The sequence below is a fragment of the Oncorhynchus masou genome, chromosome 6 (assembly GCF_036934945.1).
Source record: "Oncorhynchus masou masou isolate Uvic2021 chromosome 6, UVic_Omas_1.1, whole genome shotgun sequence".
Classification (NCBI taxonomy): domain Eukaryota; kingdom Metazoa; phylum Chordata; class Actinopteri; order Salmoniformes; family Salmonidae; genus Oncorhynchus; species Oncorhynchus masou.
The window spans coordinates 24,601,659-24,629,092 of NC_088217.1; the positions used below are offsets into that span (position 1 = coordinate 24,601,659).

The 27,434-nt window shown below is 43.1% G+C and overlaps 1 protein-coding gene and 1 pseudogene across 3 annotated transcripts; both read left to right on the forward strand.

The window, feature by feature from the left end:
- Positions 1–129: 129 nt before the first annotated feature.
- On the forward strand, positions 130–9,583 carry LOC135541721 (double-stranded RNA-binding protein Staufen homolog 1-like). Of its 3 annotated transcripts, none has more exons than XM_064968036.1 (16): positions 130–322; positions 1,234–1,552; positions 1,628–1,749; positions 2,036–2,186; positions 2,362–2,518; positions 2,664–2,838; positions 3,378–3,473; positions 3,603–3,821; positions 4,067–4,210; positions 4,433–4,579; positions 4,746–4,824; positions 5,120–5,277; positions 5,470–5,637; positions 6,214–6,336; positions 8,234–8,322; positions 8,544–9,583. In XM_064968036.1, exons 2-16 carry the CDS (start codon positions 1,363–1,365, stop codon positions 8,638–8,640), a joined length of 2,115 nt encoding a protein of 704 aa, XP_064824108.1. In that variant the 5' UTR covers positions 130–322; positions 1,234–1,362; the 3' UTR covers positions 8,641–9,583. The 3 variants fall into 3 exon arrangements, with proteins under 3 accessions (XP_064824108.1, XP_064824110.1, XP_064824111.1); XM_064968038.1 differs by having other exon boundaries at positions 2,365–2,518; XM_064968039.1 differs by lacking the exon at positions 1,234–1,552 and having other exon boundaries at positions 132–322.
- A 6,821-nt stretch (positions 9,584–16,404) lies between these two features.
- Positions 16,405–26,722, forward strand: LOC135541529 (somatomedin-B and thrombospondin type-1 domain-containing protein-like; annotated as a pseudogene).
- Positions 26,723–27,434: the final 712 nt, after the last annotated feature.

Consider the following 27,434-nt stretch of genomic DNA (forward strand, 5'->3'; position numbering starts at 1 on the left):
AGATATGGATGTGCTTGTCTGTGGCTAACAGACATGTCTATAATATGCAATTTCTAATGTTCATTCATTAGCTACAAAATAATCCACTTTCCAGGCAGACATCCTCCTAGCTGAACGATGTCATTTCCCGGAAGAGACAGCCAAGATTGGGCCATTCTCTTTAGTGTTTGCCTTGTCTGCCTTTCCCCCACCTCTTCACTAGAAACATTTTGATCCAAAATCACACGGAAACCCTACACAACTGGCGCAAAAACAAACCAATACAACACTTAAGCAACGTATCCAAATGGAATAACTAAGAACTGAACAGAAAGATAACGAGGTGAGGTTTATTAGACGACTCTTAGACGCTAGCTAAATGCTAGCCAGACATGATTTGCTGCAGGAGTTACCTAACGTTAGATGGCTAAGCTTGCGGCGTCGGATCGTTCATTTTTAAGCTTAGTGCTTCAGATGTTGCTATGCCGGATGCAAACGTGTCATTGAAAATTATAACTATACTGTAGTTGTGTTTTCAAAGCACATTTCAAATAAAAAAACGCCATGAGTGTGAAATGTATTGACGTCGCCTCAATAATTAGCTAACTTACATATCTAGCTTAATATTAGGCTAGGTTCGATAACTATCTACCGGTACTTATAACAAGCGTGCAACCACCTGCATTTGTCTAGTCAACCAGAATTAATCAATGACCGTTTTGTAAAAAATACATTATAGTAGTTGGGTACTAACGTTAGTAGGTAAGTTATGTGATATGAAACGAAGTTAGCCTTGCTAGACAGCTAACGTTAGTTAGCTAAGTTGTAGCGAGCGGAACACGCCTTACAAAGAACCTTCAAACGACAGTTTCCAACTGGAATTCCAAACTTGGTGTTCTCTCACCAAGTTTGGTATTAAGTTATACTGACTATGTTAGCCATATTGCAAGGAAATAATTGACGTTTGAATGTTCTCTGTATTGGATGTATTGCAATCCATTCATGTTTTGTCTAATGCAAAATCACAGCACCCTTATAACCATTTCATGCGTAGGTGTTGTCAGGTGTTGCAACGTTTTAATTGCTCCGTCTTGTCACTGCTGGCCTGGATCAACAAAGGCCCCTGAAAGCCAGTTGTGCAAGGCACTGACAGTGGGCTTCGTTGTAGTGATGCGAATGTGGCATCTCAAAATGCAGTTAACAAGCTACCCCAAAACAAACACTATACCATTCTCTTTGTTACCCTCTTTTCAGGGAGAGCTTTGCAGTCACTCCTCTCAAAATCCAATAAACCCTAAACGTCTATCGCTGCTGCACTGAAAAGCACCCACCTCAACTCAACCTCAGCTAACCGCCTGACTCACCTAAACCCAACCAGCCAGTATGTTCCAGTGTCCGGGTAACCCTATGTCCAGCGCTGCTGCCAGCCCCATGCAGCAGCTGTCTCAGCCCCAGCCAGGGTACAGCATCCCCTGTGCCTCGAGTCCCCTGCCCTCTGAGAGCGCCAGTCACCCTCTCCGGAGCTCAGCCCTGCCCTTGGGCTCAGCCACTCCCTTCAGCCCCACCTCCACAGGTGTGTGAGTGTGTGTCAAAGCTGTCTGTGTGTCTCTCTCAATGGGCTTATCTGTTTTTGTTTGTTTGTTTTTAGTATCTAACATGGCAAACCCTAAAGAGAAGACTCCCATGTGTCTGGTGAATGAGTTAGCCCGTTTCAATAAGATCCAGCCTGAGTATAAGCTGCTCTGTGAGCAAGGACCAGCTCACTCCAAGGTAACTCAACAACCCAGCCACTGGTACTCACTAGCTAACTTAGGTTGTGTTTATAAGGAGACACTCACTGTAGCAAAAGGTTTTGCAACTGAAAATAAAAACAAATGTTTCTTGTTGAACAAGTTCAGATAGTGCCATACCATTTCTGGCCTTTTGTGACAACTGAACACAAGCCTGGAAAGATCAGTCATCAGTGTGCTTTTTATGTCTACCTTCCTGCTCTTTAATACTTATAACCAAGATGTATCTCAATCTACTTCTATCTTCTGTTTCCTTACTCTCCCAGATCTTCTCAGTGAGGTTATCGCTAGGGGATCAGCACTGGGAGGCAGAGGGGACCAGCATAAAGAAGGCCCAGCACTCTGCAGCTGCCACAGCCTTGGCCCAGACCACAATGCCCAAACCTAGCATGAGGAACAATACCCGCAACAACACAGGTCATCACGTTGCTCAGTATCATGATAGGGAAACATTGATAGTCAGTGGCATTAAGTAGTCTACATTAAATAGGGTTTGAGTTTGATCACTAGGTGTATTAAAGTTTTGGTGCCTATTGTTCTTTAATGTGTTCTGTTTGTGTTTTTGGTTTCATCTGTGTGTGTACTACCACAGTAGACTGCATGACGCAAACAGTGGAGCTGAATTCCCTCTGTATGAAGTTAGGGATGAAGCCTATGTACAAGCCCATAGACCCTTACCCCGGGATGAGACCACCCAGCTTCAACTACAACATCAGGGCACCGGGGCCTTACCAACGCTCCATGCAACAGTACGTCCATTTGTTTTTCTGGGGGGGTATTCATTGTAAAACTTCAATTAATACCCCAGGCGTTTATTGGAGGCCAGCATGATTAGGTAAGTCAGTCAGTAAAAGCTATACCTGAGCGTATCCTGTCTTCTCGGTGTGTGGTCAGGTACTACTACCCGTTTCCCCCAGTGGGGCCGGTGCTGTACCACATGGAGCTGAACATCGGGGGCCAGCAGTTCCACGGGAAGGGGCGGACGCGGCAGCTCGCCAAACACGACGCCGCCTCCAAGGCCCTGAAGACTATGCAGAAGGAGCCCATACTGCTGCAGCAGCTGCCTGAGGTCAGAACTGCCTGGGGTCAGAACTGCCTGGGGTTAGAACTGCCTGGGGTCAGAACTGCCTGGGGTCAGAACTGCCTGGGGTCTGCCTGGGGTCAGAACTGCCTGGGGTTAGAACTGCCTGGGGTCAGAACTGCCTGGGGTCAGAACTGCCTGGGGTCAGAACTGCCTGGGGTCAGAACTGCCTGGGGTCAGAACTGCCTGGGGTCAGAACTGCCTGGGGTTAGAACTGCCTGGGGTCAGAACTGGGGAGAAAACACTAGGGTTGGAACAGTCCCTGCTTATTCCTTTCTGTTTCTGTGAATACTCCAACTGGAATTCCTGGAAAAAGTTGGATGAAAGTTTGGGAACATTTCTGGTATTTTGCCCAAAGGGCAACACCAGCTACATGGATCACTACACCGGTCTGCTTCACAACGTGAAGGGCACATATTTGATTCAATTCTGCCACACAGAGCAATTCCGCTGCATCTTATAGCCACTCTGCTGCAACATACACAGCTGGCAGATATAATGTTTTGACACAAACTATTTCATTTCAGATGAATGGAGAAGACACTGAAGAGAACCTCAACAAATCAGAAATCAGCCAGGTGTTTGAGATCGCACTGAAGAGGAACATGCCTGTCAACTTTGAGGTAGGCTTTGGTCCTGCATTTGCTCAACTAACAGTCCAGTTATATAGTGGAACTAATTATGTTCTCTCCCCTGAGGATATACCTTTCCAAGTCTTTTTCTAATTGTCTTTCCCTTACCTCTTCCCACAGGTTCTGAAGGAGGCAGGTCCTCCCCACATGAAGAGCTTCATGGTGCGTGTGGCGGTGGGGGAGTTCTGTGGTGAGGGCGAGGGCAAGAGTAAGAAGATCGCTAAGAAGCTGGCAGCTACAGCCGTGCTGGAGGAACTGAGGAGACTGCCCCAGCTGATCCCCTGTGTGGAAAAGATGCAGCCAGCACGTATCAAGAAGAAGACCAAGTCCATCATTAAGGTGAGAGGACCATGGGGGTGAGGTCAGGGAGAATAGAGGGCAGATGGGAAATTTGCTTCCGAGCTGGCAGTGAATACAAGAACTGTACATCATAAAAAAAGAACAAGGGCTTCTAAGAAAGCCATTGTTAATTCTTACAGGGCAACAGAAGGGAGAGGAGGGGTGATGGGGAAAGCTTTTGCATGGTTGGATTTTTTTTTATAGGAATGTTTGATCTTGTGCTTGTTCTCTCCGTCCCCCTCCAGCTGCAGACCAGTCCAGAATATGGCCAGGGCATGAACCCCATCAGCAGACTGGCTCAGATCCAGCAGGCTAAGAAAGAGAAGGAACCAGAGTACAACATGCTGACAGAGAGGGGGCTGCCCAGACGCAGGGAGTTTGTTATGCAGGTGAGACAGGAGACCCTGGAACATAGCCTTCCCCTACCTGCTCTTGGCCTAGTGCACTTGTGTAGGTCTGAGGGGATTGGACAGGTGTGAGCAATATAACACCTAGCCTATCAGAGGGCAATGTGGAGCTTGCACCATAGTGTGTATGCCTATCTAGGCTAGTTCTCTCATCTCACTAGTGTCTATGGTTCTCTCATTCTGACCCATGGTTGTGGTCACCAGGTGACGGTGTGTGGTCAGTGTGCGGAGGGCTTGGGCCCCAGTAAGAAGGTAGCGAAGAAGAACGCAGCAGAGAAGATGCTGGAGCTTCTAGGTTTCAAAGTGCCTCAGCCGCAGCCTCACAAACCTGCGCTCAAAACGGACGAAAAGGTACAGTAGGTCCCCAAGAGCCACCAGAGGCATCCCATCCAGACCACTGGTTTAGTTAGACTCCACTCATGTGCTTATCTATCAGGTAGTACATAGCAAAGATAGTTTGTATTGACTTGAATGATCATTGAGCCATGTATTCTTTCTGTTGATCATGTGACCCAAGGTTCCACTGAAGAAAAATGGAGATGGGAGGAAAGTGACCTTCTTTGAGCCAGGCTCTGTGGAAGAGAGCCAGTCGCTGGGTGAGTGGTTCAGGCGCAGGGTTGAAACTACACATATTTTGATATGTACTGATTTATGCAGTACACTTTCTTTGGATTTGGTATGAGACATTTTACTTACTCGACTTAAACCCTTTTGTCTCTTTTGGGGAGCAGAGGTAATCCACAAACTTCCCCCAGAGTGTTATGCGGGATGACTGATTTAGTATTTTGGAAAGTGGGATACTGTTACGTTACATGGGTGTTTCATTCCGTGTTCTCCTTCCTTCCTGTTTTACATGATTATGTCTCTGGCGACTCCCCCATCATCTCTCAGGTTCCAAGGAGGAGGACTACCGCCTGCCCTTCCTCAGCCACCAGCAGCTCCCAGCAGGCATTCTGCTCATGGTGCCCGAGGTGGCCCAGGCTGTAGGGGCCAGCCCTAGCAAGGGGCACCAGAACAAGGACTTCGGTCCCCGGGCCAACCCTGCCAAGGTGTGTCCCTTTGTTTTAGTGGAATTAGCCATGGTATTATTTTAGCTCTGCTATCTTTAACCTCACAGTTTGTATGTTTATTTTAGTCCTGTGATGATCTCTTTTACTACTTCAATATTTTGTTGTAAAGGTGTCTTTGATTAGCAAGATGAGCACTATGCAAATAAACAGCATTGTTATTATTATATTAAGGCCACCTTGACGGCCATCATCGCCAATGAGCTGCTGTACGCTGGCGCCTCCCTGACCGCCGAGACCATTCTGAAGAGCCAGAACAGTGTGGGTCATCTAGTACCCCATGGACCCCTGACCAGACCCTCTGAACTGCTCAGCTACCTGGCCAATGTACAGGGACTGCAGGTACACACATACACACACACACACACAAACACCTACCTACCCCATGGGTTCCTGACCAGACCCTCCAAACTGCTCAGCTACCTGGCCTAATGTACAGGGACTACAGGTAGTCATAGACACAATGGTGTGTGTGCACACAAACAAATACACACACACACACACACAATTAAACTTTTTATTAATGCAGTGGTATTCAAACTTTTTCAGTGGGGAAATATATCTGGGGACATAATATTTTCTCCCACAAATTTCTGTCTACTCCACCCCACCCCAGCTATAAAATCAGTAAATTCATACATTTTTACATCAACAAATAACCTTCAATTCATTACATTTTCATCTCTTATCCAAATGATAAGAAACTGATAAATATATTTACTCAATATTATTACATTGTAATAAATTATCTTTCTCAAAAATGTTTGCATTTTGTCCCATACAATCTCTACCTTTTTGTTGTTGTTGGGCAACCCCACTGCAGTTCCTGGGGTCGCGACCCCAATTTTGAAACAACTATATTAATGTTTTGTGGAGTGTTAATGTTTGTATTAATATCCTCTGTTGCTTTTCTTGCAGGTGGAATACAAAGACTTCCCCAAAAACAACAAGAATGAATTTGTATCGCTGATCAACTGCTCCTCCCAGCCCCCCCTCATCAGCCACGGCATTGGCAAGGACGTGGAGTCCTGTCACGACATGGTTAGACTCGCACACAACCACACTGAAGGAGCGTTAGTGTTTAGACCAGGATCTTGTTCATTAGGGCACACTGTAGCAAAAACAAGCTTCTCTCCCAAGAGGCGTAGCGGTCTAAGGCACTGCATTGCTAAGAAAACAAGTATATTGGACATGTTCACAAAGTTCCTCCCTGTTACACATGTCCCCCCTGAACACGACCCTGATGCTCTAAATCAGACATACAGTGCCTTGCAAAAGTATTCGGCCCCCTTGAACTTTGCGACCTTTTGCCACATTTAAGGCTTCAAACATAAAGATATAAAACTGTATTTTTTTATGAAGAATCAACGACAAGTGGGACACAATCATGAAGTGGAACGACATTTATTGGTTATTTCAAACTTTTTTAACAAATCAAAAACTGAAAAATTGGGCGTGCAAAATTCAGCCCCTTTACTTTCAGTGCAGCAAACTCTCTCCAGAAGTTCAGTGAGGATCTCTGAATGATCCAATGTTGACCTAAATGACTAATGATGATAAATACATTCCACCTGTGTGTAATCAAGTCTCCGTATAAATGCACCTGCACTGTGATAGTCTCAGAGGTCCGTTAAAAGCGCAGAGAGCATCATGAAGAACAAGGAACACAGCAGGCAGGTCCGAGATACTGTTGTGAAGAAGTTTAAAGCCGGATTTGGATACAAAAAGATTTCCCAAGCTTTAAACATCCCAAGGAGCACTGTGCAAGCGATAATATTGAAATGGAAGGAGTATCAGACCACTGCAAATCTACCAAGACCTGACCGTCCCTCTAAACTTTCAGCTCATACAAGGAGAAGACTGATCAGAGATGCAGCCAAGAGGCCCATGATCACTCTGGATGAACTGCAGAGATCTACAGCTGAGGTGGGAGACTCTGTCCATAGGACAACAATCAGTCGTATATTGCACAAATCTGGCCTTTATGGAAGAGTTGCAAGAAGAAAGCCATTTCTTAAAGATATCCATAAAAAGTGTTGTTTAAAGTTTGCCACAAGTCACCTGGGAGACACACCAAACATGTGGAAGAAGGTGCTCTGGTCAGATGAAACCAAAATTGAACTTTCTGGCAACAATGCAAAATGTTATGTTTGGTGTAAAAGCAACACAGCTCATAACCCTGAACACACCATCCCCACTGTCAAACATGGTGGTGGCAGCATCATGGTTTGGGCCTGCTTTTCTTCAGCAGGGACAGGGAAGATGGTTAAAATTGATGGGAAGATGGATGGAGCCAAATACAGGACCATTCTGGAAGAAAACCTGATGAAGTCTGCAAAAGACCTGAGACTGGGATGGAGATTTGTCTTCCAACAAGACAATGATCCAAAACATAAAGCAAAATCTACAATGGAATGGTTCAAAAATAAACATATCCAGGTGTTAGAATGGCCAAGTCAAAGTCCAGACCTGAATCCAATCGAGAATCTGTGGAAAGAACTGAAAACTGCTGTTCACAAATGCTCTCCATGCAACCTCACTGAGCTCGAGCTGTTTTGCAAGGAGGAATGGGAAAAAATGTCAGTCTCTCGATGTGCAAAACTGATAGAGACATACCCCAAGCGACTTACAGCTGTAATCGCAGCAAAAGGTGGCTGAATAATTTTGCACGCCCAATTTTTCAGTTTTTGATTTGTTAAAAAAGTTTGAAATATCCAATAAATGTCGTTCCACTTCATGATTGTGTCCCACTTGTTGTTGATTCTTCACAAAAAAATACAGTTTTATATCTTTATGTTTGAAGCCTGAAATGTGGTAAAAGGTCGCAAAGTTCAAGTAGGGCCGAATACTTTCGCAAGGCACTGTATACAGGCACAAGCAATAGGGAAATGATGATCTAGGCTACATCAAATATTCCATATCCTCCCTCTGTCTACAGGCTGCTTTGAATATCCTGAAGATTCTGTCAGAGCTGGACCAGCACCAGCAGCAGACCAATGACAGGGCAGGGAACGCACCACTCTCTGGGTAAGACCATGCATCTAATAGGTCAGATGAGGACCAATAAGAGAACACTATTATTGAGGTTGAATAATAATAATAGTTTAATATATTTGTCTTATTTTCTAGGGTTGCAAAACTCTGAAAACATTCCAAAAGCTATTCAGAAATCCTAGTTTCTCTTCAACCTGAGAACTAGGTCCGTATGACTTGGTAACACTTGTCTGTCTTGTGTTGGGTTTCTGTAGGTGTGGTAAACAGGACATGGAGGGCAGTGACTCTCTCCTCATCAAACAGGCTAACTCAAGCACCCTGGGACAACAGACTCTGGATGGCACTGTCTAGACAGACGCACACCATTGGTTGTTTGAAAGAAGCACTAAAAGAAAACTAACACTGTTCTGATAGGCTGTTTTAGATTTCTACAGGAAGCTGAGGGCAACCATCACTAGTGTTCATATTGTATGAAATGTTCAGTTAAACAAGATTGATAGAAGAAAAATTGCATTTATTTCCTCCTCCTTGATTTTGTTTAATTGTGCACATTATTCATTATTTTTTGTTGCTTTATAGAAACAAATTTGCTGCATCATAGCCAATATATATATGTTGAGATAAGATGGAATAATGTTAATATGATAACTGTGAAAATCAGCTTTTGAGAAGCGTTTTGTCTATTTTTCCCTTTTTTTCTGTTAATGAGATCTTTCTCTTATTTTTAAATGTTTAAGTCTTCATTGACCCTGGAATTATTGGAGGGTTGTTAACAGACCTGTGTTAAAAAACAAATGAAATCTTTCAAATACGTGGAGAGTTTGCTTTATGAGTGCCAGATGGGCGGAGTTTGCCGTTTTGCCTCTGAGCTTGCCTGGGGAAATGGAATAATCAAACCCAGCTAATGTATTTGAAATTATTTAAAATAGCTTTTTAACCCAAGTCTGGTTGTTACAATAGCATTTACTTATGAAGTATGGGACCCCATAGAAGGATAGGATGCAGCTAGCGAACCACTGTTGATTTTCCTAGAGTGCTTTATAACAACAACCACCGCAAGTGAACAGTGTTTATCTACATTACCATGTAGGGCTGCGAAGGTTTTGTGACTAAGTATAGCGTGTGTGATGTCCTGTGATTTTGTCTGTCCCCACTGTCAGAGGTGTCGGGGCAGTATAAGTCTGTTGCGTACGGTCCTAGCACGATATCCCCCCTCTCTCCCCTTGTTGTCAAACCACCTCTCTGCTCCCCATGAAATGTAAGTAAAACTTATGCTATCACGCACAAAACAAAACCATCAGTTGTTGTATATTTGTTCTTACTGTATGTGCCCTCATGTTCCAAGACAAAATGGTAGATGATAAAGGTAGGTACATTTGGGGGTACGTTTTGGACTGGACGTGTAGTGCAAGCCTAAACTAGTCTCTCTCAACAGGCGTGTTTCTGCCAAAGCGAGTCTAGCCCTACACAGATGTGATATCAATGAGTGAACAACCAACCAGTTACACAGTGGCTTTACTTTAACAGTGGATGTTTTTACCACATATCAACACAGTTTATAAGTCAAACAAATGGCTGACACATTATTGACCTGAAACACATGATACAACCACCCTGTCCTGCAAGACTTAATTTCTGGCCAATGACTATTACTGGCATTCCATCACATGCAATCAGGACCACTTCTGGTGCTGTTTCACACAACCATTTCACACTATCTTGCCAAACTGAACCTTACTGTGCTAGCTCAGGTTTTTTGTTTTGTTTTACATTGTCCTCTCCATCGTAGTTCCAGCACAACTTGGGTTTCTTAAAGCGAGCTGAACAGGACCTAGGGTGCCAGCCTGCCTTTAAACCAGCCGAGGGGCATGGTTGGTTGGCCATGGCCTTCTCAAATCAGCTTGATAATAAGTGTAACAAAGGCAGGCTGACCTCAGACTGGAAAACATTAAGCCATAAGAGTAGTACAGTTGGGATTAGTCATTGGTCATTTTATTTCCCCATATTGTGTTTTTTATCCATTCAGACCTGGTTTCCCTGACAGATTAAATCTGGAATAAAAAAAACATGGTCAACGTATCATTATAGTCCAAGACTAGGCTTATGTGTCTGGAAAATCCACCCGTAGATTTTATCTGTAGAGACTAAGTCTACAGGGATAGTTAGTTAACTGCAATCAGGGTAGGTTCCCCATTGGTCAGCTCCACTTGCTCTCAATGAAAGGCTATGTGCACTTGTCTGACCCCATGAACTGATATGTCACCACGGAGGACTCCCACGGAAACAGCCTGCAGGAAGAGGAAGAAGGTTGCAGTTACACAGGTTAAACCTGGCTGTATCGTACAGACAGTGGCTTGCGAAAGTATTCACCCCAAAGGGCTAGGGTTTGGGGGGGGGGGGGGGTTGTATCATTTGATTTACAAAACATGCCTACCACTTTGCAGATGCAAAATATTTTCTATTGTGAAACACAAGAAAATCAAACATGAGCATGCAAAACTATTCACGGTTTTAATGGCGCTCCATGGGATGTTCAAAGTTTCAGATTTATTTTTTTACCTTTAACTAGGCAAGTCAGTTAAGAACATTCTTACTTTCACAATTATGGCCTAGGTTAACTGCCCGTTCAGGGGCAGAATGACAGATTTGTACCTTGTCAGGTTGAGGATTTGAACTTACAACCTTCCGGTTACTAGTCCAGCACTCTAACCACTAGGCTACCCCGCTGCCCAAACTATATAACCCAACCCTGATCTGTACTTCTCCACAACTTTGTCCCTGACTTGTTTGGAGATGTCCTCCAAACAGGAGCGGCAGCTTGCTTGGTGGTGTTGCAGACTCTGGGGCCTTTTAGAACAGGTGTATTTATACAGAGATCATGTGACACTTAGATTGCACACAGGTGGACTTTATTTAACTAATTATGTGACTTCTGAAGCTAATTGGTTGCACCAGATCTTATTTAGGGGCTTCATAGCAAAGGTGCACGTACCACTTTTCAGTTTTTTTTCTTCGTTTCCCTTCACCAATTTTGACTTTTTTGTTTATGTCCACTACATGATATCAAAATAAAGATCCATTTAAATGACAGGTTGTAATGCAACAAAATAGGATAAACACCAATTGTGGTGAATACTTTTGCAAGGCACTGTATACATTTATTCTAGTTCTGAGGTTTCACCAGCCATCATGCCTCAGGCCTATGTGTTCTGATGAATGCCTGTGTCTGTATTGCCTCTGTATAGGTCATATGCGGCAGTTGACAAATGGTCCGACCAACTGATGGACCACCTACACAACCTGGGTCTCAACACTACATCAGCCTGGGAGAACAGGACAGCGTGGAGAGACCGATGTTGAGGTGCTCCGCACCTTTCCAATGAAAGGCGAAGGCGAGTGAGTGGGTGATCATTACATTTTTTTTTCAATCAATGTGTGTACTCGCGCTCAAGAGATGATGGGCACGTAGGTGAGGTGTGGAATGCAGACCGGGGCTGGTCTTATTGGGATGGCGTTCATGGTCTTCTCCAAACTGTACTCAGGCTCCAGTGATGCAAGGGACAGTTCTACCTCATTCCTGAGGGGGGCAGCAGATTGAAAAGTTTCACAACATCCCACTGTTTAACTGCACAACTACAAGGGACATTCTGATACATACTGTAGTAAGCATATGTTCTGCCATATTATAAACCACAGTGTATGATTGTTTGAAGTAGGCTTACAGCTGCAATATCAGTCTGTGATTGACCTACAACAAAGTTTCCCTTAGTCCCTCTTTAGTGTCCCCACTCCGCAGCTGTAGTCTCTCTCATCTGATCTTGCACCTGTCGAACATGTGTCATGACGTTGGCCTGGGGGTAGGTTTATGACAGTCATAAATACCTCTCCCCCCCCCTTTTTCCTCTCTCTACCCTACTGATGTTACATTTGCAAACCCCTTGGTTAACATAGAGATTCTGGGAACATCAGAAGGTGGGGGGAAATGAACTATATTCTGGTAATCCGACCAATTGAACATATGCAGTGGTACTTAATGAATATGGTGTCAGTTCGGTTGTCATCTGAGACATTCTCATCAATGATAAGATGACATAAACTCTACAGTGGAAAGTCTACACGTCAGAGTTATCGGATTCACATGGAATTGTTGTTCAATTTAAATGTTTGAATATGAAATTATTCGTGATGGGATGAAACGTGATTTTAGCTTCTAAAATGTGAGATTTGGGTTTTCATAAGGTTAGGGCTCTGCTCAATCAGTGGCCCGCCCCTGTGAAGGGATATGGGTTATAAAACTTTTCAAACACGCCCTCCTCTCCCTTCCTATATAAAGCCTTGACGACAATATAACCTCCTGTTCCGAGGATGTGAGGACGACGGTCCGATGTCAGAATGGTTCCGATAATAACTACAGAACGAAGCCAACATCAGCGTGAGCTTTGGTTGCGAATGGTATGAACTTTGAACTTTTATTCACTACAGAAGTGATACCTCCTAGCCATTGAGTTAGCAACAACAGCTGCAAACGAGGGTTAGGAAGAAACAGACAGAGTATCCCGTCTATCACACAACGACGTTACTACAACGTATTCAATTGACCACCAGAGACATTCTTCAAAAGATTCGGTTTGGCAACACGGCCTTCCATCTTCCACCAATCTACTGATGCGCAGCTCAGAGTAAATATTTATTGCATTTTCCTTTTCTAAATGGGAGGTAATTTAGAATGCATAAGATACTGTATTTACGATAGCACAGCTTCTTCCTTTGTTACTCGGTCTTCCCGCTCTTTCACTCAAACCCAGCCCCTTTTCTTTTGTGTAACCAGCTGTCATATCTGTTCCGCTCGCTAGGGACGTTTTCCTTTATGACGTAATTTGTAATCAAGTTATGATTAATTATGTGTATGTGTAATTCTGTGTGATTAGTTAGGTATTTAGTAAATAAATAATTAAACCCAATTTTGTATTGCCAGGGTTCGTGAAGATAACCAAGAATGTACAACTTTCCGTTGAGACTGAATTAAGGTGACGATTAATATTGACTGCTATTGATACTAACCTAGATGAAGCAACTTCTCAGGTTAATTAAAGTTTAATTCCCAAATAGCCTATACAGGTCTGATTTATCATTAAATTGATCAATCAGTCAAATTTGGTTTTTGCAAAACCATTCAGTAATCCAGTACTGACAGAAGCCCTGCCCCAGCGGTAATCCCACGTGACTTCGGTCTTAGGGAGAAGTGTACCAGAGTGTTGAATTTTCGCAACATTTGATCTACTGTTTACACTTATGATATCCAATCAATGGAGATTGTATGGATTATCTGTCAGGACCCGGTTACGAACCTGGGTCTCCGGAGTGAGAAACAGTCACTTAACCAACTGAGCCACGAATAGTCAGCAGAACCCAGAAGATGAGGCAGACACAGCAGTACTTAAGACGGTGTATTTAATAAAGTAAAAAGGAGAAGTCCTTCAATACAAAAAATGGCAAATCCAAAAGGTGGTAGGAATAGCACAAAAAAGCCTCAAGAGATACTCAAAAACAAAAACAGAATTCCACAAGAGCATCCACCGGAATTGACAAGAATACACAGAACACGAGGGCTGGGTGCTAACATACAAACACAGAGCACAGAACTGAGGGAAACTAAGGGTTTAAATACCATCAGGGGAAACGAGGCACAGGTGCATATAATAATGGGGAACAAGGGAAAAAACATGAGGTCAAAAAGCACAATGGGGGCATCTAGTGACCAAAACCCGGAACAACCCTGGCCAAATCCTGACATTATCGTCTCATTCAATTTAATAAGTTAAATTGTCGAACATAACTTAATGTTCTTCAACACTTTTAAACTTCTCATATTAACCTAGATGAAGAAACTTCTCAGGTTAATTAAAGTTTAATACCTAGATAGCATACCCATGTAGGATTAATCATTGGAAATTATTAATTAATTCAATTTGCTTTTGCAAATTCATTCACGTCCAACTTCCACATTACTGGTATGGTACTGATGGTTCATCAACATCTATAAATAGATTAAACTTGTCTTTGCAGCTTCCAATGAATTCCAAACCCAAACTTTGAAAAAAAAAATAGGAACATTTTTCTTCTAAACTTTTCTAATGTGCAAGCTATCAAAGGAGGTGGTCACCACTCCTCCGCTAATTAGTGAACCTCCACCCATAAAATAATTGATCTCTGACCTCAGCAGCGATATCAACCCTAATTATACCATTAGCAAAAAACAGCCGAAATTGCGAACGCTCTCCAAAATCAACCATCAATCACAGGCTTTGTGACGGTTCTCCCCACTTTTGCACTGATCTATCGCCATAAAAATGTGGCATCAGTCCAATACCACAGTGCACAGCTGCACACCATGACAGATATGTTTGAGACCGAAAGGAGCAAGAGCGACACTCACGTGTCCAAAATCAGTACTCTAAGGTTTACCTGTTGAAGCGAATGTCGAACAGACATGTGACAAGGTTCATTCGTCTACAACAGCAACACGTGCTAAATGACTACGCTAAACTTGCCACAGCGTTGAAATTAGAAATCAGTGGTTCTGCGACTCGCAAACACGATAGCTCACTGGTTAGCACGGTCAAACAAGCTCGGAACGAACACCCACAAGCTTACTATCATAGGCTTCGTTCAGCTTACTTTGGCCTACTCACTGAAACAGCCATGGAAGACCTGTTATATATGTGTATATAAATGTTACCATGCACTGCTATATATACACTGCTTCCGATGATACACCTTCCATCATTCTTAAATGGAAGAAGTTTGGCACCACCAAGACTCTTCATAGCCCGGCCAAACTGAGGAATCGGGGGAGAAGGGCGTTGGTCAGGGAGGTGACCAAGAACCCGATGGTCACTCTGACAGAGCTCCAGAGTTCCTCTGTGGAAATGGGAGAACCTTCTAGAAAGACAACCATCTCTGCACCACTCCACCAATCAGGCCTTTATGGTAGTGGCCAGACGGAAGGTGCTCCTCAGTAAAAGTCACATGGCAGCCTGCTTGGAGGTTGCCAAAAGACACCTAGGGAGCAACAAGATTCTCTGTTCTGATGAAAACAAAATGTAATTATTTGACCTGAATTCCAAGTGTTACGTCTGGAGTGAACCTGGCACCATCCCTTTGGTGAAGCGTGGTGGTGGCAGCATCATGCTGTGGTGATGTTTGTCAGCAGCAGGAACTGGGAGACTAGTCAGTATCGAGGGAAAGATGAAAGGAGAAAAGTACAGAGAGATCCTTGATGAAAACCTGCTCCAGAGAGCTCAGGACCTCATACTGGGGCGAAGGTTCACATTCCAACAGGAAAACGACCCTAAGGACACAGCCAAGACAACACAGGAGTGGCTTCTGGACAAGTCTCTGAACATCTCTGGAGAGACCTGAAAATAGCTGTGCAATGACGCTCCCCATCCAATCTGACAGAGCTTGAGAGGATCTGCGGAGAAGAATGGGAGAAACTCCCCAAATGCAAGTTTGTCAAGCTTTTAGCGTCATACTCAAGAAGACTCGAGGCTGTAATCGCTGCCAAAGGTGTTTCAACAAAGTACTGATTAAAGGGTCTGAGTACTTATGTAAATATGATATTTGAGTTTTAATTTAATTTGATAAATTTGCCAAATTTTGCTTTGTCATTATGGGGTATTGTGTGTAGATTCATGAGTGGGGAAAAAAATCTATCCATTTTAGAATAAGGCTGTAGCAAAACAGAATGTGGAAAAAGTCAAAGGGTCTGAATACATTCCGAATGCACTGTATCTCTTGGAATTTCATTGAGACCAGGGGTTTTCCCCATCTGAAAATAATCAATTGCCAACCATAGTTTGTCATGTAATTAGGCCGTCACAAGATTTTTTTTGTGTCGAGGATAGTTTTTTAAAAATGATATCACAAAACCTATTGTTAAATGAGGTTGGAGGAACTTGACAAAATAACATTTGTTTAAAATATTGTTTTATTTTACATAAAAAATCTCTGTGGTGAGATAAGGATGCGCAGACCAGCAGGCTGGAGTGTTTACGGACATAATTCAACCCTCTCACTACCCATTCCAAGTCTGTTGGCCCAACTGGCTTCAAGATGTATAAAATCGTTCCTGGTCCCAAGAAAGTGAAGGTAACTGAACTATACTGAACAAAAATATAAACACAACATGTGAAGTGTTGGTCCAATGTTTCATGAGCTGAAAGAAAAGATTTCAGAAACGATATATACGCACAAAAGCTTATTTAGCTCAAATTGTGTGCACAAACTTGTTTACATCCCTGCTCGTGAGTATTTCTCATTTGCCAAAATAATACATCCACCTGACAGATGTGGCATATCAAGAAGCTGATGAAACAGCATGGTCATTACACAGGTGCATCTTGTGCTGGGGACAATAAAATGTGCTGTTTTGTCACACAACACAATGCCACAGATGTCTCAAGTTTTGAGGGAGTGTGAAATTGGCATGCTGACTGCAGGTATGTCCACCAGAGAATTGAATGTTCGTTTCTCTGCCATAAGCCGCTTCCAATATCGTTTTAGAGAATTTGGCAGTACGCCCAACCGGCCTCGCAATCGCAGACCATATGTAACTACGCCAGCCCACAACCTCCACATCAGGCTTCTTCACCTGCAGGACCATCTGAGACTAGCCACCCGGACAGCTGATGAAACTGAGGAGTATTTATATCTGTAATAAAGTTGTTTTGTGGGGAAAAACTATTTCTGATTGACTGGTGCTTGCTTCCCAGGGTGAGGCCCTAAGCCCTCCCAGGAAGGCCAAGAAGATCACCAAGGACGTCAGCCACCCGAGTCACAGCCTGTTCACCAAAGGTGCACCAAAGCTGGGACTGAGAGACTGATGAACAGCTTCTATTCTTAGGCCATCAGACTGTTAAACAGCCACCACTAGATGCTTCCGCGCACTACATACAGTCTATGCATATGCAATAGTGGTGTTACTTTTCTGTAAGCACTCGTACAGTAGGTCAAATTTATTAATAAGTCCTTCGTACATGAGCCCCAAGTTGGCACAAGACAGACGTTTAAGCAGCACCTTGAGGTTTCCGTCTGTGGCTGTTCTTTTTACATGTATGTCCGATTTGGCCCACTCACTGTGAGCGCAGAGCGCTTTGAAGACAATACCACACACTGTGTGGAAAGAGCTCGCTACCCACCGTGGCCTACGCCATAGCCTACAGTTCTTCATCACCAGAGAAGACTGGGAATATATCACCATTTACCTACTTCTAGGCTGCTCTACATACAGTGCCTTGCGAAAGTATTCGGCCCCCTTGAACTTTGCGACCTTTTGCCACATTTCAGGCTTCAAACATAAAGATATAAAACTGTATTTTTTTGTGAAGAATCAACAACAAGTGGGACACAATCATGAAGTGGAACGACATTTATTGGATATTTCAAACTTTTTTAACAAATCAAAAACTGACAAAATGGGCGTGCAAAATTATTCAGCCCCTTTGAATTCATTCAATGTCACAGGCACGCATCAAAGTTACTGAACAAAGGGAAATACAAGACACACACACATGCATGTGAATCAGGGTTATGCAATCAATGTAAAGACTAAAGGCTATTTAAGGTCATTCCTTTGCAGTGTTATGGGAGGGGAGCAGCCATCTGAGATAAAATTACTACAATTACTCATTCTATTTCTATAGGAACAGCACAATGTTCTATAATTTGGGTGTGGTTGCTTCTTTGGTTGTTAGAAAAGAAAAAGGTGACACTCATTTCTACTTGGTGTTTATTTATTTCACCAATGTTTCTGCTAAAGAGCCTTCATCGGGGTGTGGTTGGATAAAAGTGAAGGATCATGTCTGAATTAAACACATTGAACAACACCTGGCTGACCAGTCAGAGAAATTATAATTAACAGACAAACTTTTGCTTACAGTCCTGGAACCAGGTCAACTTTATATTACTACTACAGAGTGGCTGGCATGGCCTGACATCTGTTCAGACTTGGAAACTGTGAAAATATCTCATCAAAGCTTCCAATTGCCCCAAGTCCAGCAATACTTTGGATCTAAGGCTCAGGCTGCCTTGTTGGCACATAGTGCTGCCTGATGGTGTGCCAGCCAGCCAAGTCCTGCCCACATAGCAGGCTAGGCCCTAAAGCCTGAGTTAGCGTTTGATCATTACAGTATTGCTGCCTGTGGGGATAATCCAATCACACCGTTAGCTAGCAGTCCTATGTTTCCCTTTATAGCAGTTATCTTGATTTTGGTTTGAGTGTTGATAGTTCTTATCCTGACTCACAACATTAAAACCTATGATCATACTGTATAACGCAAAATGTAAATATGAGAGTGTGTGTTTAGTATATTACCAAATAGGCTAGTCAATATACATGTACAGTACTTGTCCGTCTTTAAATGAGGTGAGATGTGCCCTTAAAGGACTGCTGACAAACTTACAGTATACATCTGGCCCATATTCATTATGATATAAAAGGCAATGCTGGATCAGAAGTCCTACTCTGATTATTGTTGTCTATCAATAATGACAAACCACCTGATACTGACAACTTGGATAGAAAATGACTGAGGATGGTAGCGGACTATATTGCCACTCCTATTTGCCATCTCTTTAATCTAAGCCTACATGAAAGTGTGTGCTCTCAGGCCTGGAGGGAAGCACAAGTCATTCCATTAACCAAGAATAGCAAAGCACTATTTTCTGGTTCAAACAGCCAGCCAATCTGGTTGCTCCTGGCCATTAGTAAAAGTTAGGTAAAACATTTTTTGAACAGATACAATGCTATTTCACAGTAAACATTTTAACAACAGACTTTCAGCACGCTTATAACGAAGGGCACCTAACATGTACGGCACTGACACACACATGATTGATGATTGGCTGAAAGAAATTGATAAGATTGTGGGAGCTGTTTTGTTAGACTTTAGTGCTTCAGTAGTCTGCTGTTGAAAAAACATATGTGTCATGGCTTTACATCCTTTGGCATATCGCGGATTGAGAGCTACCTCTCCAACAGAACATTCTTTAATGGGAGTCTCTCAGGTCGAGTGTGGTATAACTCAAGGTAGCTGTCTTGGTCCTTTACTGTTTCCTATTTTTACTGATGACCTACCATTAGCTTTGAGTAAAGCCTGTGTGTCTATGTATGCTGATGACTCAACATTATACACATCATCTACCACAGCAAGTGAAATCACTGCAACCCTTAACAAAGAGCTGCAGTCAGTTTCAGAATTGGTGTCTAGCAATATGATAGTCCTAAATATATAAACATTAAAAGCATTGAATTTGGTACAAATCACTCTCTAAACCCTTAACCTCATTTAAATCTTGTAACAAATTGTAGTTATTTACCCTTTATTTAACCAGGAAAAGCCCACTGAGACCCAGAGTCAATTTTTCAAGGGAGACCTGGTAAAGAAGGCAGCAACAATAAATACATTACATAAATAAAACATACAACAATACAACAACGTGATCCAGCCTAAAACAAAACGTTTACACTCCTCTGTAACAGAGTCTAACATCAATATTTGAAATTAATTCAGTGGCACTAACATATCTAGTAAAGCATGGATTGTAGATTATTCAATGCGTCTGGTGCACAAGAAGAGAAGGCAGCTTTGCCTAATACTGTGAATGTCTTGGGGACTTTAAGTAGAAACCACCTTGTGACCAGGTATGGTAACTGCTGGTGGTGAAGGAGATCAGAGGTAAAGAGAGAGTTTACCCAAAAGGGTTTGTAGATGAACGCATACAAATGTATCTTTCTGCGCATATAAAGTGAGGTCCATTTGGTACAATGTGCAATGGTGGGTGAGTGACTTGGCATTTGTAATGAAGCGGAAGGATGCATGATATACAGAGTCCAGTTTCTGTAAGACGGAAGAGGTTGCATGCATATACAACAAGTCACCATAATCAGAGAGAATAATCAGAGAGAAAAGTGGCCTGAACAAGCTTCTTTCTAGCCATAAGCGGGAAGCAAACCTTATTACGAAAATAAAATTTCAATTTAAGCTTTGTCACAAGATTATCCACATGAACTTTAAAGGACAACTTGTCATCCAACCAAACTTGTCCCATCAATGTTTCCTGAAGTCCACGGTCATCTCCTTTGCTTTGTTGACATTGAGTGTGAGGTTATTTTCCTGACACGACACTCCGAGGGCCCTCACCTCCTCCCTGTAGGCCGTCTCGTTGTTGTTGGTAATCAAGCCTACCACTGTTGTGTCGTCTGCAAACTTGATGATTGAGTTGGAGACGTGCATGGCCATGCAGTCGTGGGTGAACAGGGAGTACAGGAGAGGGCTGAGTGTACAGGAGATAGTTGACTGTAACAGAGTTTACATTAGAGGCCTGGGCCCCACCATTATCAAAACTTAACCAGCAGATATGAAGTGCTTGTTAAAAACCCCTACAATATTGGCTTTATCCTTCACTTCATTAGAATCCATCATTAAATGGTCAGGAAGGCCAGAGGATACATTAGAAACTGATTTGATTAGGTTCTCTGTGACTGCATTTAAATAGTCATCTGATTTGGACTTCCTGATCAATCCTGTGCATTTGTTTCGTACATGTTGACCAGACTGGACACGTCGCGTGCGCGGGCGTCGCAAAATACATTTTACAAATCCATGTTATTCAATTATTGCACACACACTGCTCGTGCGCGCCAAAGAGCATCTGTGTTGCCAAGGGCTAAAATAGAACTCCTTTCTATTTCTGACGTAGATCGCGCTGCAAGTCCTGCCTCTCCCATCTCCTCATTGGTTTATAGAAGCAGGTACCCATGTGCTATCTCCTCATTGGTTATACCCACATGGGTGATTGAAAGATGAAATGTTTTGCCGGTTGTCGTGGTAATACTATGAAAGTGTAGATGACAATCACCATATAAGTTCAAAGATGAAAAAGCCTGGAAGGAGGAGAGATGACTAGAAATGATTCGGTTGGCCGCTTGTGTGGATTAATTGTCAGAGTAGAGGACCTTGTGCATTTCAGGTAAAATAACTCAATGTTTATATCCCAGGACAAATTAGCTAGCAACAGCAAGGTAGCTAAATAGGACAAATAAGCTAGCAAACCTGCTCTGTTTTTAAAATCATAGAGAGTCGGTAGAGATTGCATGGTATCTACCGGCCCAGTGTTTGTGTCACGGCTTTCGTCTGTAGAAGGAGGAGCGGACCAAAACGCAACGTGGTTGTTAGTAATTTTACTTTAATAAAGAAACTGAACACGGATAAACTAACAAAACAACAAACGTGCGAAAACCTAAAACAGTCCTATCTGGTGCAAAACACAGAGAGAGGAACAATCACCCACAAACACACAGTGAAACCCAGGCTACCTAAATTTGGTTCCCAATCAGAGACAATGACTAACACCTGCCTCTGATTGAGAACCATATCAGGCCAGACATAGAAATAGACAAACAAGACATCCAACATAGAATGCCCACTCAGATCACACCCTGACCAACCAAACATAGAAACATACAAAGTAAACTATGGTCAGGGTGTGACAGTTTGGTTGCACATTACCAGAGATCAACAATAAAAGCATAACAATATTTCTCAGTTGCCCAATGCATGAAGACTTGGTGGAGCCAGCATCATTGTCAATTAAACTTTTGACAAGTTGAGGAGACTAAATTGCTTGGTCTAAATCACACCCTGACCAACCAAAACATAGAAACATACAAAGTAAACTATGGTCAGGGTGTGACAGTTTGGTTGCACATTACCAGATATCAACAATAAAAGCATAACAATATTTCTCAGTTGCCCAATGCATGAAGACTTGGTGGAGCCAGCATCATTGTCAATTAAACTTTTGACAAGTTGAGGAGACTAAATTGCTTGGTTTAAACCTAGATTGTAAACTGACATGGTCAAAATATATTGATGCAATGGTTGCTAAAATGGGGAAATGCTCTGCTTTCTTGACATCACGATCATCCAAACAAGTCCTACATGCCTTAATTTTATCACACCTGGACTACTGCCCAGTTATATTCTCAAGCTCTGCAAAGAACGACATAGGCAAATTACTGTTGGCCCAGAATAGAGCACATGGCTGGCCCTTAAATGTACACATCAATCTCTCCTGGCTCAATGTAGAGGAGAGCTTGACTGCATCACTACTTGTATTTGTGAGAAGTATTGATGTGTTCAAAGCACCAAACTGTCTGTTCAAACAGCTAACACACAGCCCAGTCACCCATACATACCCCACAACACATACCACCAGGGGTCTCTTCACAGTCCCTAAGTTCAGAACAGACCCCGGGAAATGTACAGTACTACATGGAGCCATGACTACATAAAACTCTCTTCCACATCAGGTAACTCAAGCTAGCTGTTAAATCAGGTTAAAATTACATGGAAATTACACCTCACAGCACAACGTGGACTGTGAAGAGAGACACACACACTCTAACATACAAACTCTACACACACCCACACATTGTAATATTCTATTTTTGAAATGTTGTACATTTTATATTTACAATTTGTAATAGTGAAGCAGTAGCCATTTGTAAAGTGCAGAATGTCTTGTGTGACATTGTTTTATTTATGATGTAGACCAGGGGTGTCAAACTCATTTTGCCCCTAGAGCCGCATTTGGTCTTCAACGAAATCCAGAGGGCCGCACCAATTTTTGGAAATATTTCTTTGCCGTCAAATTTTGCAATAATGATCCCCTATCCATCGTTTCTGTAATTTGTTGTGCTCCCTGACTGTCTAGCTTCTATTTTTTATTAGCAAGTGGGACACATGTAGGGATGAAGAAGGTCCATTAACATTCCTACACAGTTTCGATTTGGTTTTAGTCATTTTAAAGTGTATTGAGTTTGTCCTCGGCCTGCTTGATACAGAGACAAAAAGAGAGGAACAGAAGGAGTTTGAGAGAGAACGAGGCAGAGTTATTGCTGCTATGTATAATATGCCACTCAGAGAGAAGTTAATATATAACACAAATCTTTCAACAAATAGACTACAATTATGAACTGATCATTCTGAATCATTGAATGAGTTTACTATATGTGACACTTATCTGATGACCTGGGGAAACTACCAAAGTAACATTTGATTGCGCTGTGAATATGGTCTGTGTCTTTGGACTGTCTGCGACAGTTTGAGATGACTAGGGGTTTATTAGAGTGGTAAATGAATAGGTTCTTCAGAACTCCCAGTGTACACCAGGACAGGGCCCCTCACACTGTAGGTATGTGTGTGGAGAGAGAGGTACTGCAGTCAGGTCAATGCTTGGGAATATGCCCCCCCCACACACACACACTCAGTCAGTCAGTAAGTAGCTGGGAAATGTGTATCCGAGTGGAAGCCCTGTGCTGCCACATTGTTCACAGTATTTTGTTTCTGCATGAATGGCCCTGGCCATAGGAATTTGATTAATCCACTCCTTTCACATGTTGAGGAACAAACAGCCAGGACAACTGACAGCTTAAGCCAATGGGTAGAAAGGATGGGCTGTGCAAAGCAAACAAACTATTCAGGCCTCCCATTTATTTAACCATGGAAGTGTGGCCCCTGCTACGCATACTGTCACTTTAGGCTACTGAGCATAACATAAACCTCATGGATATATGCAGTAGACCTAAGTAAAGCTGCTCTTAGGCATGTACCACGATCATATACAATTTTAAATGCACACCCACATACCATGCAATTATTACAATATAGTACAGAGTAGTCTGCTTAATTGCCATGTTATTTGTAATTAGGAGCCATGCAGGATCTCATGGAAATAAGGACAAATATGATTAAGAAGCCTGTGATTCACAGCTGTACTGTTTTCATGTATTTAATAGACTACCGACTGGACACACACTGTTTGAATCAATGTTATTTCCACATAATTTCAATGAAATTATGCTGAAACAACATGGAATAGACGTTGAATTGACGTCTGTGCAGGTGGGTAATGAGCTTCCTTGTAGGGAGCATTGTGGTTAGAGAAACGATGTCCCTTTAAGAGAGAGAGTGAGAGAGACATGGGGTAGATATAGGCCATTGAAGAGGCCAGAGATTGCAGCATGATTGCCCGATGACACTTCGACCCAGCGCACAGAAGTAGAGGGTACAGCAACAGTCTGCCAGGGTGGTTTGTCTGAGCAAGAATACCAATTTGACATTTGAATTCATGGGGATATTTGGCTGAACAAACTTGGTGTCAAAAACATTTCTGAATGATCTATATTTTCTAAAAATCGAATTACAGAGATAAATTACATCAGAAACTCTCTCAATTTGAGCGTGTGAACGAACAGCTCTCTGAGATTTTACAGGTGTTGGCTTCGGTGCCAAGTGGCACAGAAGCTAGGCTACTCCTCTGTGCCATAGCCAGGTATACTGTTACCGGCCGCTGGATCTATTATTGTGTCGGGCTGATGGTTGTCTTGGTCGTTTTTTGGATGCAGGGTGTGAGGAGGCTGGTTTCTGCTGCACGGCCGTGACCCGTTGTGCATCAGTAAGGGATGGAGAGCTGACCGTTCGTATGGGACCTGCTATTGCGACCAGGCTAGTACCTCTACCCTGGACTGCTGTTATGATTATGAACTAGCCTGCCCAGGTAAGATGCTTGACAAATTATATGTTGCCCAAATTGTGTCAATTTCAACAACACAACAGTAGCCTGTTATCTGTTTTTAACTTCACTGGATACATATGGTGATTTTAAAACCCAGTTTGGGCCAAAGGTAATTGAGTTTCTCCTGGAAGTGGGTTTTTCATTTCTGTGTCAGACATATGATTGGTTTGTAATTCATATATGTATTGCTTATAGATGGACTGTATACCAATATACTTAATCTGTCTCACTTTGACGACATGCTTTTTCAGTAGCAAACATGGTAGAGGACACAACTATAGAGTCATGCTTGTATTTGCTTTCATTTCCTCCCTGATATGTCCTCACCCAGTCCTGTCCTCCTTCCTAGAGGTGTCCTGTGTGGTGAGTGAGTGGAGTGCATGGTCTGGCTGTGCTGTGCCCTGCAGGGCCACAGTTCGGATGAGGAGCAGGCAGGTCCTGCAGGAGGGGGAACCCTGTCCACACGTAGAGGAGCATGCCGGCTGTGCAGAGTACTGGGACCACCAACGGCAGTGCAGCAAATCACTGGGTAAGTACCACAGCCAAACATATAGCCGTAGGTTGCATCTCACTTTGGTTAGGACCTTACCCATATGCCGTTAATGGCATATTGTCTATGTCAAATATTCCTGTCTTCAAATAAAGCTTACCTTCCCAGGTCTCCCTTGGGAAAGAAGTCTTCTGACCTCTGTGATACTACCTGGTTAAGTATAGTCTAAATAAAAAAACATATTGTGTGTGGAAGGGAACTAAATCTGTTGTTATTATGGATGTTGTTGTCTTTGCAGTACTGGCTCTCATCACTACCGGTGGCTATGGCAACGCCAGGAAGAAGAGAGACATTCCTGTTAACAATGATGATGATGTCACAGGGTGAGAGGCCCGGTTTATGTGTTTGTGTTCTTCCATGGTATTCCTGTTATCTTCAGAGAAATATGATATCTAACCCGTGTTTATGTGCGGCAGGTAGCCTAGTGGTTAGAGCGTTGGGCCAGTAACCGAAAGGTTGCCAGATCAAATCCCTGAGCTGACAAGTTAAAAAACTGTTGTTCTGCCCCTGAACAAGGCAGTTAACCCACTGTTCCTAGGCCGTCATTGTACATAAGAATGTGTTCTTAACTGACTTGCCTAGTTAAATAAAGGTTAAATAAAAAATGTGAATGTGACGTCTATATATGCTTTTGTTTATGCATGCGTGCCTGTGTGTTTGTGTGTGTGTATGCATATCCAGGCACTGTGTGCAGTTCCAGCTGACCTCCCTGACCCCTTGGTGCCAGCGTAGTGTGGGGCCACACACCCGCTGGATGCAGTACCTGAAGGAGGGCCACCAGGTGTGTATGGAGTGCCAGCCTCCTGCCCTCGCTGCCGGGCAGAGACACTGTACTGGAGACAGTGAGGAGGAGGAGAGGTAGGACAGGCTGGGCACACAAGGAGAGGAGAGTCTATAGATATGTAGTAAATATTTAAATAATGTTTACATACTAACCCAATATTGTGTTTCTTGTTTGGAGAGTCAGATTTCAGCCACTAGGTGGCAGGCTTAGTCTAGACGAGTGCCTGATAAAAACTGTCTAGTAAACAGCAGTTGTTTCTCTCTCTCTCTCCAACTCCCACCCCCTCCCCCCTTCTCTCTCTCAGATTTGATCTATCTCTCCCTCCCCCCTCTCTCAGTGGCAGGCAGTCTCTGCAGTGGCAGGCAGTGGGGAACCCCAGGTGTCGTGGTGTGTGGAGACGTGTTGGGAGACTAGACTCTTGCTCCTGTCCCACCGTCCACAGCTTCCTCTTCATATAACCCTGGACAGCTTCCTCTTCATATAACCCTGGACAGCTTCCTCTTCATATAACCCTGGACAGCTTCCTCTTCATATAACCCTGGACAACTTCCTCTTCATATAATCCTGGACAGCTTCCTCTTCAGATAATCCTGGACAGTTTCCTCTTCAGATAATCCTGGACACCTTCCTCTTCATATAATCCTGAACTTCCTCTTCATATAACCCTGGACAGCTTCCTCTTCATATAACCCTGGACAGCTTCCTCTTCATATAACCCTGGACAGCTTCCTCTTCATATAACCCTGGACAGCTTCCTCTTCATATAACCCTGGACAGCTTCCTCTTCATATAACCCTGGACAGCTTCCTCTTCATATAACCCTGGACAACCTCCTCTTCATATAACCCTGGACAGTTTCCTATTTATTTAACCCTGGACAGCTTCCTCTTCATACTATCCTGGACAACCTCCTCTTCATATAACCCTGGACAACCTCCTCTTCATATAACCCTGGACAGTTTCCTATTTATTTAACCCTGGACAGCTTCCTCTTCATACTATCCTGGACAACCTCCTCTTCATATAACCCTGGACAGCTTCCTATTCATATAACCCTGGACAGCTTCCTATTTATTTAACCCTGGACAGCTTCCTCTTCATATAACCCTGGACAACCTCCTTCTTCAACCCTGGACAGCTTCCTATTTATTTAACCCTGGACAACCTCCT

Coding starts and splice junctions, on each gene's coding strand:
- LOC135541721 (XM_064968036.1), top strand. CDS start 1,363: ATGTTCCAGTGTCCGGGTAACCCTATGTCCAGCGCTGCTGCCAGCCCC. Junction 3,822..4,066: donor AGACCAAGTCCATCATTAAG/GTGAGAGGACCA, acceptor GTCCCCCTCCAG/CTGCAGACCAGTCCAGAATA. Junction 4,825..5,119: donor GGAAGAGAGCCAGTCGCTGG/GTGAGTGGTTCA, acceptor ATCATCTCTCAG/GTTCCAAGGAGGAGGACTAC.